This window comes from Cajanus cajan, chromosome 3, assembly GCF_000230855.2.
Source record: "Cajanus cajan strain Asha chromosome 3, NIPB_CcT2T_4, whole genome shotgun sequence".
NCBI classification, from domain to species: domain Eukaryota; kingdom Viridiplantae; phylum Streptophyta; class Magnoliopsida; order Fabales; family Fabaceae; genus Cajanus; species Cajanus cajan.
Genome location: NC_138519.1, coordinates 52,973,190 through 52,986,549, shown reverse-complemented (window position 1 = coordinate 52,986,549; position 13,360 = coordinate 52,973,190). Strand labels below are relative to the sequence as shown.

The following is a 13,360-nucleotide window of genomic DNA, read 5'->3' as shown; positions in this document are numbered from 1 at the left end:
TGAGTTGAAAAAACAAAAAAAATAAGATTTTGAAGCTTAGAATTCGGTTTCCCGGGAACCGAATTCTGAGCATGAACAGTAAACAGTTCTATATTGGTAAATAAACTTGCACAGTTGATACTTTTGTAATTTTTTTAAAAAAAAAATATTATTTAAGTAAAAATTTGGTGTTTTTGTCCAAAAATAAAAAAGTTTTTGGTAAGAAAATGTCCAGAAATGGAAGTAAACTTATTTATATTTAGATTTCAGTGTTCGAAAAGAATGTTGAGTTTTAATATAAAGTATCAACAAATGACGTCAGCAGCGGTGTCAACGAAATCGTAACATTACCATTACGCAAAGCAGGTTTTGTTTTTAATTTATCTGCCCGCCACGTTTGTAACGGAAAAGAAAAGAAAAGTAAAGAAAACGTATTAGCAACAAAGAAATTAGTGCAATTGGCTAATGTAAATTGTCACGTGTTGTAAGTTGTAAAGATGACATATGTTTATATTAATTAAAAATTAATGAATTATATTGTAATGAGAAAAAAAAAAGATATTCATTTTTCTTTCCATATATATTATATTCTGGTTCATATTCCATTTAATGGCACTAGGGTTTTGAATTAAGTCTTGTCCCTTTTCTTTTGTTTTGTCATCATTCTCCATTCTCCAACCAGCAATCACCAATTACACACCTCTACATTTTAATCCTAATTTTGCAGATCACTTTTTTGTTTTTTTCATGACGATGATTTGCTATGATGTCAAGTTTGTTTGGGGGATATCATTTGAATTGAATAATTATTAATTACCCATTCCCATGATTTTTATCCAATAGTTGTGAATATGTGCATCATTCTCTCTCTATGTTGATTTCGGCCTCAATTCTATGTTATGGAGTTGTAACTTCTGCAAAATTCGATTTGGGGCCTCTGGATGGTTGACAGGGATTTTGTAACACAACATGGCCCCTAATCTTAAGCCCAACTTGTGTGTTCCATTCTTCTTGTTACTGCTAGTGCTTCTTTCCTTGGGTAGTTCCAGCGCAGAATTTGAGCAGAAACTCAGAGCTTCTCCACATAAAAATGTCATTGATGGCACTGGGGAGGAGAGTTCCTTCAAGTTTGAGGAAACGAATAATAGCAGAAAGGGTGGAAGCAGTAGAGTTTCGGTTTCCACAGTTGCATTGTTTACATTTGCAATGGCAGCTGCAACTGGTTTAGGTGCTGTGCCCTTCTTCTTTGTGGAGCTTGATCCGCAATGGGCAGGGTTGTGCAATGGGATGGCAGCTGGTGTCATGTTGGCTGCAAGCTTTGATCTCATACAGGAAGGTCAGGATTATGGCGCTGGAAATTGGGTTGTCGTTGGGATTCTTGCTGGTGGCGTCTTTATTTGGTTATGTAAGAAGGTACCACTATCTCTCTTCACTTCTGCTTCTACATTTGTCTTTTTCTTCATCCTTTCTCATGATGAATTTGTAAACCATTTTGATTTTCATTACCTTTCTTTCTCACTAGTTTATGCCATATACTTTTAAGTGTAGGACGAGTTGGCTTCAAATGTACCACTGCTAAAAGATAATCAAATAGTTAAATAAACTCTTTGATTGTATTGTATGGATTATATTCTACGCTTGTGCATCCTGTACTGTTTTCTTAGAATAAGATAGGCCCCCTGTAAAATTTTCTTAATTTTTGGAATTTCAAATCTGATCAGAAGCCATCATTAGAAATTGTAAGTGATCCTTGCACTAGAAGGATTTTAACAATTTCTATAAAATGATAATTTCTTGTTATTATATTATGCAGTTTTCAAATTTGAAGTAGGTTTATCATGGTCTTGTTTTTGTCATACTCTTAGATAACCTGTTTGGTTTCAGTTTCTTGAGCAATATGGGGAAGTAAGCATGTTGGATATAAAGGGTGCTGATGCAACCAAAGTTGTTCTTGTAATTGGAATAATGACTCTCCATTCTTTTGGGGAGGGATCTGGGGTTGGGGTCTCTTTTGCTGGCTCAAAGGGATTCTCTCAAGGCCTACTGGTAACTTTGGCTATTGCGGTACACAACATTCCAGAGGGATTGGCTGTGAGCATGATGCTGGCATCGAGGGGTGTCTCTCCACAGAATTCTATGTTATGGAGCATTATTACATCTTTACCCCAGGTAAATATTTATTTGAAAGTTAAATTGTCATTAGATTGTGAAGGAGAAAATATTATTAACCCGGTCATAGCATTGAAATGAACTTTGAAGTGTTTCTATTCTAGAATTAATAGTAAATAGTTTGTCCCATCAGCCTGTTGTGAAAAGTCTGTAAGTTTGTCATTTGTAATTGAGATATAGCATGTTAATATTGTGCATAAGAGCATGCTAGTTGAATGGGGATACAATTTGTGTCTTGGAAAGCCTATTTTCTGAATCATGTATCGAATTGTATTGTAAATGGTAAGATTCATGATCAATAAAATTACACACATATATACACACCCGCCCAAGACATATAAAAGCACTTTAGGCCAAATTGAATGAATGAGTGACAAATTGACTTATGGCATACTTAAATAGAATAGGCTAGAAGTGTTCCTTCATTTCCTTTTCAGTTAACAATTTAATCTTATATGACTTTTCCATTTTTCATGAGAATTGGTGAAAGAAAGGTAAAAAGCAAAAAAGGTAATGAATCGTTGAATTGTAAAATTCGTATCGATGATACGAAATTACATAAATTCATTCATGTATCTTAAGATATAAAATCATCTTAGATTCACATTAAGATATGAATTAGTAGGTTGTCAAATTGTATCAAATCGTAAAATTGTGATAACTATGCATAAGAGTATGTTTGGGTGGGGCTTGGTTATCGTATGAACAGTATTTGGGTAGGCTTTAGTCTGATTCGAGGTTTAATATCTTAAGAGTTTGGCCATTTCGATCTATAGTTTATTTACTTTCTAGTAAATCATTCCTTTTGTATTTTGATATATAACACTAAACTTGTAGTTGAGCGCTTTGATGTTGGTTAGCTTTATCTAAAAATACTAATATGTTCTTGTGTTATATCACTGATGTCAAAGATTTGCTAGGGATAGCTTGAATTTATCAAATGTTATTGTCTGAAATGGAATTGCATCTCTTGTAAAATTGCTTGTGCCTTGCAGCCAAGGAGCATGGCAAGTGACTTTATGCCTTAGGCCATCTGTAGTTTTAGTTTAGTTCATTAGTATTATTGTGGAAGAACGTATGTAAAGGATTTTGATGATGCCAAAGAAGTTAAAGAAAACAAGAGGTCAAGTTAAAGCAAGGTGATCAAGAAACAAAAATCTCAAAATGTTTTAGATAAGTCTTGTCAACCTAGCTTAATATGTAAAAAGAAATCTTTAGAAAATATTGCATAAAATTCTTGGCCATTTAAAATAAAGAATTTCAAAGAAAACCCAAATATAATTTTTTAAATAAGTTTTTGAAAATAGAAGTTTTTCAAATCCTCAGTTTTAACAATCTACCAGAGAATGGATACTCATATGTTCAGATTTGAAACGAACTCTGGTAATCGATTACCCATTCCCTGTAATCGATTACCAGAAGATATAAACTTCAAATTTTGAATTTAAATTTTACAACGTTTCAATCATTTTGAACTTTAACCGTTGTAATCGATTACCAAGTCTTGTAATCGATTACCAGAGACAATTTTCTGAAAAAATTTAGAAAGTCACAACTCTTCATGAAAAGTCATGACTTATGAAACAAACATCTATAAAAGCCAATAATTTTTCAGAAAAAGGTTACGAACTCTATTGTGAAAAATTATCTTTACATTCACTTGGCCAAAATCATTTGCAAATATTATCTAAAGAGTTCTACTAGATCAACAAAGTGTAAAATTCACTCTTCAAAGATAGTTGTTCTACTTCATTCATTTCAACTATTGATCTGTAAAACGAGAAAGTGTTGTTCTCCTTGGTGGTCTGTGATTCTCAACACAAGGAAAGGGAATTCCTAAGTATTGGGAAAATCCATAGACGTAAAGAAATATAGAGGTATGATTGGATCTCTCTTATATTTATCTGCAAGTAGACCTGATATTATGTTCAGTGTTTGCTTATGTGCTAGATACCAATCTAACCCTAAAGAATCTCATTTGAGTGCTGTTAAAAGAATTATGAGATATCTGTTAGGAACCCAAAATCTAGGTCTATGGTATCCTAAAAACATGCCTTTCAATCTAGTAGGTTACTCCGATTCTGATTTTGCTGGGTGTAAAACTGATAGAAAGAGTACTAGTGGAACATGCCATTTTATTGGATCAGCTTTAGTATCATAGCATAGTAAAAAGCAAAATAGTGTTGCTTTATCTACTGCTGAAGCAGAATATATTGCTGTTGGAAGTTGTTGTGTACAAATACTATGGATGAAACAACAACTATCTGATTATGGTTTATTATTAGATCATATTCCGATTAAGTGTGATAATACTAGTGCTATCAATCTCTCTAAAAATCCAGTTCTTCATTCTAGAACAAAGCATATTGAGATAAGACATCATTTTCTTAGGGATCATGTTTAAAAAGGAGATTGTGTTCTAAAATTTGTTGAAACAAAGAATCAATTAGCAGATATATTCACAAAGTCCTTACCAAAAGAAAACTTCTTTTCAATTAGACAAGAATTGGGGATTCTAGACTCTTCCCACATTATTTTTTGACTCTTCTAGCAAATTTTTGGAAATTTTAAGAATTGTAATCGATTACGTATTCAAGTAATCGATTACCAGAGCGTATTTGTTTGATCTGGCATAAATGTAATCGATTACAAAGTTTGTGTAATCGATTACCAGTGCGTATTTGCTAATTCTGACACATGTAATCGATTACATGGTAGTGTAATCGATTACCAGTGGGTGCTTTACTTATCTGGGTACGTGTAATCGATTACCATGGAATGTAATCGATTACCAGTGGCAAAATGCACAGAATCTGAAAAGGTGTAATCGATTACCGTATTCATGTAATCGATTACACTACTCATCTGCACTTAAAAGAGTGTAGTTCGTCTTCTTCCTCACGAAATAACCTCCATAGCCTCCGCGCCCCAACCTCTACAAATTACCAAAACTTCCTCAAATCTCAACGAAATCAAGTCCCGTTTGTTCCATTCTTCATCATTTTCTATTCTCTTCAATTCTACCGATTCGATTTTACAAAACAATCACTCAAATGGCGGAATCATCCAAACGTCATAAGGGCTCTTCGTCACGTTCAACCACCGCCAGGCGCCGCCAACAGCCTCCCTCCGACGACGCCCCTACTCCGACGAATCCCATTCCATACACTGGACGTGCTCTTGCTCTGTTCTCCACAGACGAACAACGAGATAAGTACTACCAGTTATTTTCTGAGAGGAATATTGTTGATCCCAAATATATTAGTATTGATTTTTTTGAGGATGAATCTTTTGAGTGTTATACGATTTTTAAGAATTCTGGGTTAGTGAATTTTATGGCTATGAAAAACCCTGTTTATCCAGAATTAGTAAGGGCCTTTTACAGTAATTTGGAAATCCGGGATGGAGTCCTTCACAGTGAAGTTAAAAAAATTCCAATAGTGATAAATCAGTCTCTGTTTTGTGATTTATCAAAATTAAAAGATCAGGGTACTCTGTTTGAGGGAACCATTCCGGATACATGGAAACCAGAATATTCCCATCCCAATGCCCGAAGTATGATTTGTGTAGATAATGCTGACATGACTGGAAGATTATTGGCTGGCTCAATGAAATTTGATTATAGAATCATGCATTACATAATTGTTCGGGTACTGCTTCCACGCACGACTAACCTTGCACAGGCTTCAGAGGAGGACTTAATTTTGATATGGGCTCTAATCACTGGCCGGGAATTTAGCTGGGCTCATCTGATTAGGAGTCGAATGAAGAAGGCCTTGCGGGTTAATGCTTATCTTCCATACCCACATTTTGTAACTACTATTTTGGAACATTTTAAAGTTCCTCTGGTAGATGAAACCTGGGTTCCAGTTAAGAGGGTCTTTGAGATTGGAGCAAATGTAATTGCTTCCTTTGGGTACAAGAAAACACTGGACAACACCTGGGTCAAGAAGCGGGATTTTCAAGCAGTAGACACTGACGATCGAACTCCGTCACCACCTCCTCAAGATTCTTCATCAGCACTTCTCTCGGATGTTCTCAATGAAATTAGAGATCTCCGGTTCTATGTTGGTGAACGTTTTGATTCTCTTGACACTCGCATGACTCGTCTTGAGGAGGAAGTAAAATCTCTTAGACGCCCTTCTTAGTAGCTAGTTGCCTGTGTTTCTGATAGTTGTCCTCTTAGTTTACCTTCTGTTTTGAACTATTTTTAGTTAATTTCTGAACTTTTGATTAGTATGTTCTAGGGTAATTCTGGTTGTTTGACTCTGACTATTTTATATAGGGACATATTTGACTTTTGGTTCTGAATGGTGTTTGTTTATCTCATTCTATATTTTTATATATTGTCTAATTCCTTTTGATGTTGCCAAAGGGGGAGAGGAAAGGAAAGAAGAAAAAGGATAATTTATTTCTGATCAAAATTGGATATTTTGATTTGAACAAATTAACATGGTCACTACAACTGTCTATTTCTGATCAAATTTTTTATAATAAAATTAACATCAAACAATCATTTATTAAGGGGGAGACTAAGGGGGAGTGATCGATATACACTATTTTTTTATTTCTTTCCATTTACAGTATGTTGTCATCATCAAAAAGGGGGAGAATGTGGAAGAACGTATGTAAAGGATTTTGATGATGCCAAAGCAGTTAAAGAAAACAAGAGGTCAAGTTAAAGCAAGGTGATCAAGAAACAAAAATCTCAAAATGTTTTAGATAAGTCTTGTCAACCTAGCTTAATATGTAAAAAGAAATCTTTAGAAAATATTGCATAAAGTTCTTGGCCATTTAAAATAAAGAATTTCAAAGAAAACCCAAATATAATTTTTTAAATAAGTTTTTGAAAATAGAAGTTTTTCAAATCCTCAGTTTTAACAATCTGGTAATCGATTACCAGTACATGTAATCGATTACCAGAGAATGGATACTCATATGTTCAAATTTGAAACGAACTCTGGTAATCGATTACCCATTCCCTGTAATCGATTACCAGAAGATATAAACTTCAAATTTTGAATTTAAATTTTACAACGTTTCAATCATTTTGAACTTTAACCGTTGTAATCGATTACCAAATCTTGTAATCGATTACCAGAGGCAATTTTCTGAAAAAATTTAGAAAGTCACAACTCTTCATGAAAAGTCATGACCAATGAAACAAACATCTATAAAAGCCAATAATTTTTCAGAAAAAGGTTACGAACTCTATTGTGAAAAATTATCTTTACATTCACTTGGCCAAAATCATTTGCAAATATTATCTAAAGAGTTCTACTAGATCAACAAAGTGTAAAATTCACTCTTCAAAGAGAGTTGTTCTACTTCATTCATTTCAACTATTGATCTGTAAAAGGAGAAAGTGTTGTTCTCCTTGGTGGTCTGTGATTCTCAACACAAGGAAAGGGAATTCCTAAGTGTTGGAGAATTTGAGTCTTGTAAAGGTTACAAGCATAGTAAAAAATCTCAAGTGGGTGACTTGAGGACTGGATGTAGGCTAGGTTGGCCGAACCAGTATAAAATCAAGTTTGCAATTCTCTTTCCCTATACTTTTAATTTTGATTGTGAAGTTTTTGCATCATTACATTCAAATTGTTTATGATATTGAATTTATAAGAAAGAAGTTTGAAAAACTTAAAAAGAGAAGAAAAATTAGATAACTTAATTCATCCCCCCCTCTTAAGTTATACGAGGCTACTTGGCTAACAATTATCAATATGTCCGTTGTTCTGTTATAACATTTAATAATTGCATACTTAATACAGGTAGACCTAGACTAATTGGGATTGGGATTATTCAGAGTTCCTTGTTGGTAACTTGGTATGAGTGGATACTATGCTGCACTAAAACTAGCCTAGTGTATACTGTATAAAACTGTTAGTAGTATGCTTTATTTGTTGAATTCAGCAGAAGAAACTTAAATCTGTTGGAAATAATTCTTTACAATTCTGCTATTAATTTTTTAAAACATATACTTGAACTCTTTCACCTTTGCCACTTACCATCTCATGTTAAGACTGTTAATGCAGCCAATTGTAGCCGTTCCTTCATTTATTTGTGCTGATGCATTTAGTAAGTTCCTGCCTTTCTGTACGGGGTTTGCAGCTGGATGCATGATTTGGATGGTTGTTGCAGAAGTGCTTCCTGATGCATTCAAGGTAATGTTTTCTGTATGGTTGAAGAAAACATTTTCTCATAGTACATGCTGTTAATTTCTCACAAAACTGGATCCTCTGTTTCTTTCATCTTGCATGGCACTTTAATGAATTAAAGTTGATTTTCAATAACTACTTTAATTTAATTTTTTATTTTAATATTTTTACAAATGGTATCTTTGATTTGTTGCTTCAAATTAAAAATAAAATGTTGCGGTACTATTAGGTTGTGAGAAGAATAAGCCTCCATTTGGAAATGATTTGTCATTTTAGGCCAATTTGTGTTGATCAAAAGCCACAATGTTTATACTTTATGGAAAATTATTCTGAGACTGTGCTCCTCACATTTGAAAGGTGATTCAGCATATTTCCCCAGGGGATAGCAATATTCAAAGTTGCTTGCTAGTGGCTGTAAAAAAAATGGAGAACCTAAAAAATTAAAACCTTTTTTTTTTTCCTTAAATCTTGGTTCAACAAACAAATTTTGAACATTGTTTACCAATTGCTTTGTTAACACTTACAGCACAGCAGCTTCTGAGAAGTCGTTAGTTGTAGCATTCTTAAATGCAGTGCTACTGTCATTATTTTTCAAGCCCCGGTACTAAGTGGGTCAATTTATAACATTAATTATTGATTTATTGCCTCAACTGATAGAAACATTAAAAATTGATTACAGAATGTGGGGATAATTCCCAATTACAGAAACCAGCGTGCTTTCACTCACAGAAACAGAATGATTGAGACAATTCAGACTCTTTGAGGGGTCTGCTTCCTCACTGCCCAGCAGCCTCAAGTCCCAGTTACCCGTAGCAAATTCCCTTGCTCACTTATTTTCCACTGCTTCAGGTCATTAGCTTGAATATACCTTTCCTACCCCTACAGCACCTGTGGGCAGATACACTTCCCCTTATAATGTTCCTCACACACACCTCAGCATCAGGTGGCAAGGGGGTTATCATCATCTCTACTGGGGTTGATAAATGATTAATGATATTAATAACTTCTAAATTAACAGAGTGAAGTTCCTTTAGTTCTGTTCATTCAAGAAGAGAACTATGCATTGTTTTGTTAATTTTTTTTCTTTACATAAAGAAAATGCTTATTACTTACTATATTTAAAGCAAAAAACAGAATGTGTTATCAACAACAATCAAAAAAGAAAAAAAACAATAAATGATTTCAATGATTAAAAAATATACATCCAGTAGACGCAGAACAAATTATTTCAATCTGACTGTTAAACTAAAGCCTTGCCTCTTTTCCTATGTCAATATGCTAGTGTATAATCGTAAACAGATTATACCATACTAAAGGATTAGCATTTTCTTCCAATTAGTAATGATCGACTTATAATCAAATACAGTATGTTGGAAGGGGGATGACAATGTCTTCATTCTATGATCACTTGATTTCTTCCATGGATTTGTAGCACTTCACCTCTTTGGCCATTCCTGTGTGTAGATCTTTTTTTAGTGTCTTGTTTTCAGATATATATAATATCAGCTTGTCGTGCGTTTTGATACAGGAGGCGTCTGCTTCACAGGTTGCATCGGCAGCAACACTTTCAGTAGCATTTATGGAAGCTCTAAGCACCCTTTTTCAGAATTTCAACCGTGAATACAAGTGAGTTTGTATATTGTTTTTGTAAAATGACTCGAAAACTGTGTTCCACATCAGCTCTACCTCACCAGTCTCATTTTTTTCCTCTCAATTGTTATGTTACAGCTCTGAGGATGCTTCTGGCTTCTTTGTTTCATTGCTTTTCGGCCTTGGCCCATTACTTGGTGGGGTTATTCTTGTTGCATTTGCTCTTGCTTTTCGTTTTCAGCATGCTCTCCTCATGGGCATAGCATGTGGTATTGCCTTTGTTCTTGGTGCTTGGCGACCGTTTCAACTTATTTTGTCTTCAAAATTAGGATTTGTTCCTGTGGTGTTACTCCTGGCAATGGGTGCTGCTTTCATCCATGTCTCTAGCTCAGGTGTATTGAAGGTGGCAAGTCGCAAGAAGACCTCGGTCAACGACTTGCCTGCACTCACAGGATTCCATGTGAGTGTTCAAACCCTTCAATCAGTCATATCATGTGGTGCAGTTGCTCTACATGCTTTGGCTGAAGGACTTGCACTGGGAGTAGCTGCACCAAAAGCATATGGATTTGGTCGTCACATGGTTCTTCCAGTATCTCTACACGGGCTCCCTCGAGGTGCTGCCGTTGCCAGCTGCATCTATGGTGCCACTGATAGTTGGCATGGTTCTCTTGCAACAGCTGCCATAATTGGATTTATGGGTCCGATATCAGCAATTGGTTCTATTCTTGCTGGGATTGATTACAGTGGTCTTGATCACATTATGGTTCTGGCTTGTGGTGGAATAATTCCAAGTTTTGGAAATATAGTTAAGAGAGCACTTAGCTTGGACAAGCAAAAGAGCACCTGCGGCCTCATTATGGGAATTGGGTTTGCTACCTTGTGCCTGACATTCACTAAATTAGTTTGCTTGCACACACCTTACTGCAATTCTGCACCAGAGGCTGTTAGATAAAACGAGTGTGCTGCATTTCCTTCATTCTCTATTATCATGTGCTTACAACAGTAGAACATATTTCTCTAGCTTGTTCTCCCTGTACATATTGCACAAATTTGAAGAGTTCGGAGAAATTGTAAATAGGGATTGGTTGCAAGCGGAAGTTCCTTAGAGATTGAATACGGGTCATGTATACCGACAAAACAACTGTTCTTCTTTATTTTAGTAAACAGGCTTTCTCCTTTGGTCTCGTTTGTTTTAGGGCAGCCCTTGAAAAGAAAATTTAGAACTTGAGGCAGATATACAGTCACAGTTTCATTCACATGTAATATAGAATGTAACCATGCACAGGCTAAATTGCCTACTTGAGCCATGTAAAACTAAAAACTGTGAAGAATGGAAGTGATGAGATTCCCTTTCCACAATCGGGTTGTTACAAATAGAGCCTATTTCCCACAATTGGGTTGTTACAAATAGAGCCTTCAGCCTATATTACTGTGCATGTAACAATTAACAACGTCCCACACCTACCACACTTTTTACGAGTCACAAAGCTACCTTTTATTTTTAATTTTTCATGACATCACTTATTTCATTATATTTTACCTCGTGTTCTTGATCTCTGTCATTATTTTAAAGAAAAATAACGAGACATTGTCGTATAAAAATAATTTTTCAAATGATTCAGAATTTGGTGGAAACAGTTTTAAAATAAAAGTTGCATGGCGGGAACACCTGGTCAAACGTAGAAGTAACAAGGCAAAATGTTGTCCGTGCCCTCAAAGCCGTAGCTATGCAAGGAAACATTCAGTTTTCCTTTTTCATTTCCACTTCATTTTTTATTATACTTATTACTTTTTTCTCTCTTTTCTTTTTTCTTTTTATGTCACTTCGATTTACTACCCCAGATGAAAAGACCTTTACATTTTTTCTTAGAGAATATTCGTGAAGTGCTTTTCAGTCTTCATAATCATGTCATCATATGAAATTGTCTAACTAGCGTACTTGAAGTTAAAAAAAAGAAAAGAATTAAATTAAAAATTATTTAGCCCCATTTTTACTTTATGTAAACCCTGCATGTTATTGTTGTTTGAAGTTTGAAGCTAAGACGATTCGCAGTGGCAGATTTTGATGCAGCAGCCAAAGTTAAGAACAACTAAACTAGAGAAAAAACATGGGGAAAAAAAAAGCCTCTGACTCATACTCATTGATCCTTTTTGGGGTGGGCACCCGCGACAGCCTGAGAGCCAGTGAGCCTGGCCAACATGACAAACGTCATCCCTCCAAGGACGTTATTGAGCAGTCTAAGCAGCAACACAGAGGACTTAAACACGAAAGGAGGCACAAGCTTCTCCAAAACAAACTCCACTCCGTTCAGCGTCTGGTACCTGAGGTTGCTACTCACACCCATGTGCGCGGCCCAAGTGAGAGCGTTGAGAAGCGTGGGTGGAGCCTTGTTGGGGCTCTGGAACGTGGGGTCCACCCTCTTCCTGACCGCGACCAGTCCATTCGAAATGACGGTCCCCACAAGCCCAGCTCCCAGCCCAACAAGCGCGAACAGGCCGCCCTTGTACAGCAGAGTCCCGAACCGGTCGAGGACGCCGTACGGACCCGGTTCGAACATGTGGCTGCTGGGACACGTGGCGAATAGCGAGGGCAGCGTTGAAGAAGAGGACAAGGTGGGCGCCAAGAGATACATGAGGATGAAGTTGAGAATGGAACCCACCACCAGCGTTGAGAACACGAAGTCCAGTTCGTTGAGGCCGAAGTTGGGGCGCGTCGCCATGTCGCCAGCCACGGCGGCGCTCACGCCGACCAACTCCTCCATCAGGACTTTGAATGGGAATTGTGGGTCCGCCGCCACACGAGATCTCCATCCGTTCACGACCATGCCAACCACGCTGAACGCCGCGCCGCCGGGGTCGGAGCCGGAGTCGAAGCCTCCTCCGCCGCCTCCGCTTCCTCGGCCGGCCCCGGCGCCGGAGTCTCCACCGGAGAGGGAAAGGCGTAGCCTTTGGGTGCGAGGGTGACGTGGCGAGGGGAAAGAAGGGGTGCGATGGTGAGGATGGAAATGGCGGTGGGAGGAGAGGGGTGAGAATCGGAGGTGAGCCATGGCTTGTGCTGCTGCCATTGCAGTGTTGAATTGAAGCGTTTGAAGAGTGAAGAGGAGAAGATAGATGGTGGGGAAACAAGTGGTGCGCGAAGAAAGTGAAGAGTGGGGGGGGGGGGGGGGAGGAAGAATCTATGAGTTCGGAAAGAAACAAAAGAAATCGGAACCCTAAGCCACCTAATTTGATAGAGAAAGAAGTTGAGAGTTGAGATGAGAGAGTGAGTATGAGTCTGGGGTTTCAATTTTGTCAGCTGCCACGTGGGATGACAAATATCGGACTGTGCTCCACCTCAAACAACTTTTGTACTCCGTTTTTTATTCATGGTTAAAAAAATAATTGATATTTTAAATTTTAAAAATATTTATTACTTATTTTTTTATTTTATTATCTATTTTTTTTATAATATTTCGTTAAAATATATT

General features: G+C 36.7%; 2 protein-coding genes across 2 annotated transcripts; one reads left to right on the top strand and one right to left on the bottom strand.

Moving 5' to 3' along the window:
* The first annotated feature begins 564 nt into the window (after positions 1–564).
* Positions 565–11,252, top strand: LOC109814829 (putative zinc transporter At3g08650). Its single transcript, XM_020379344.3, has 5 exons — positions 565–1,392; positions 1,864–2,148; positions 8,181–8,309; positions 9,832–9,929; positions 10,032–11,252. The coding sequence occupies exons 1-5, from the start codon at positions 949–951 to the stop codon at positions 10,843–10,845; spliced, it is 1,770 nt and encodes a 589-aa protein (XP_020234933.1). The 5' UTR covers positions 565–948; the 3' UTR covers positions 10,846–11,252.
* Positions 11,253–12,002: 750 nt separating this feature from the next.
* LOC109814838 (protein RETICULATA-RELATED 3, chloroplastic) lies at positions 12,003–13,157 on the bottom strand. Its single transcript, XM_020379354.3, has one exon. It carries the CDS (start codon positions 12,956–12,958, stop codon positions 12,032–12,034), a length of 927 nt encoding a protein of 308 aa, XP_020234943.1. The 5' UTR covers positions 12,959–13,157; the 3' UTR covers positions 12,003–12,031.
* Positions 13,158–13,360: the final 203 nt, after the last annotated feature.

Bases quoted from the DNA above. Each gene is read 5' to 3' on its own strand.
- LOC109814829 (XM_020379344.3), top strand. From the start codon at position 949: ATGGCCCCTAATCTTAAGCCCAACTTGTGTGTTCCATTCTTCTTGTTA. The intron at 1,393-1,863 runs GTACCACTATCT...GTTTGGTTTCAG, and splicing joins TTATTTGGTTATGTAAGAAG to TTTCTTGAGCAATATGGGGA. The intron at 2,149-8,180 runs GTAAATATTTAT...CTGTTAATGCAG, and splicing joins TTATTACATCTTTACCCCAG to CCAATTGTAGCCGTTCCTTC.
- LOC109814838 (XM_020379354.3), bottom strand. From the start codon at position 12,958: ATGGCAGCAGCACAAGCCATGGCTCACCTCCGATTCTCACCCCTCTCC.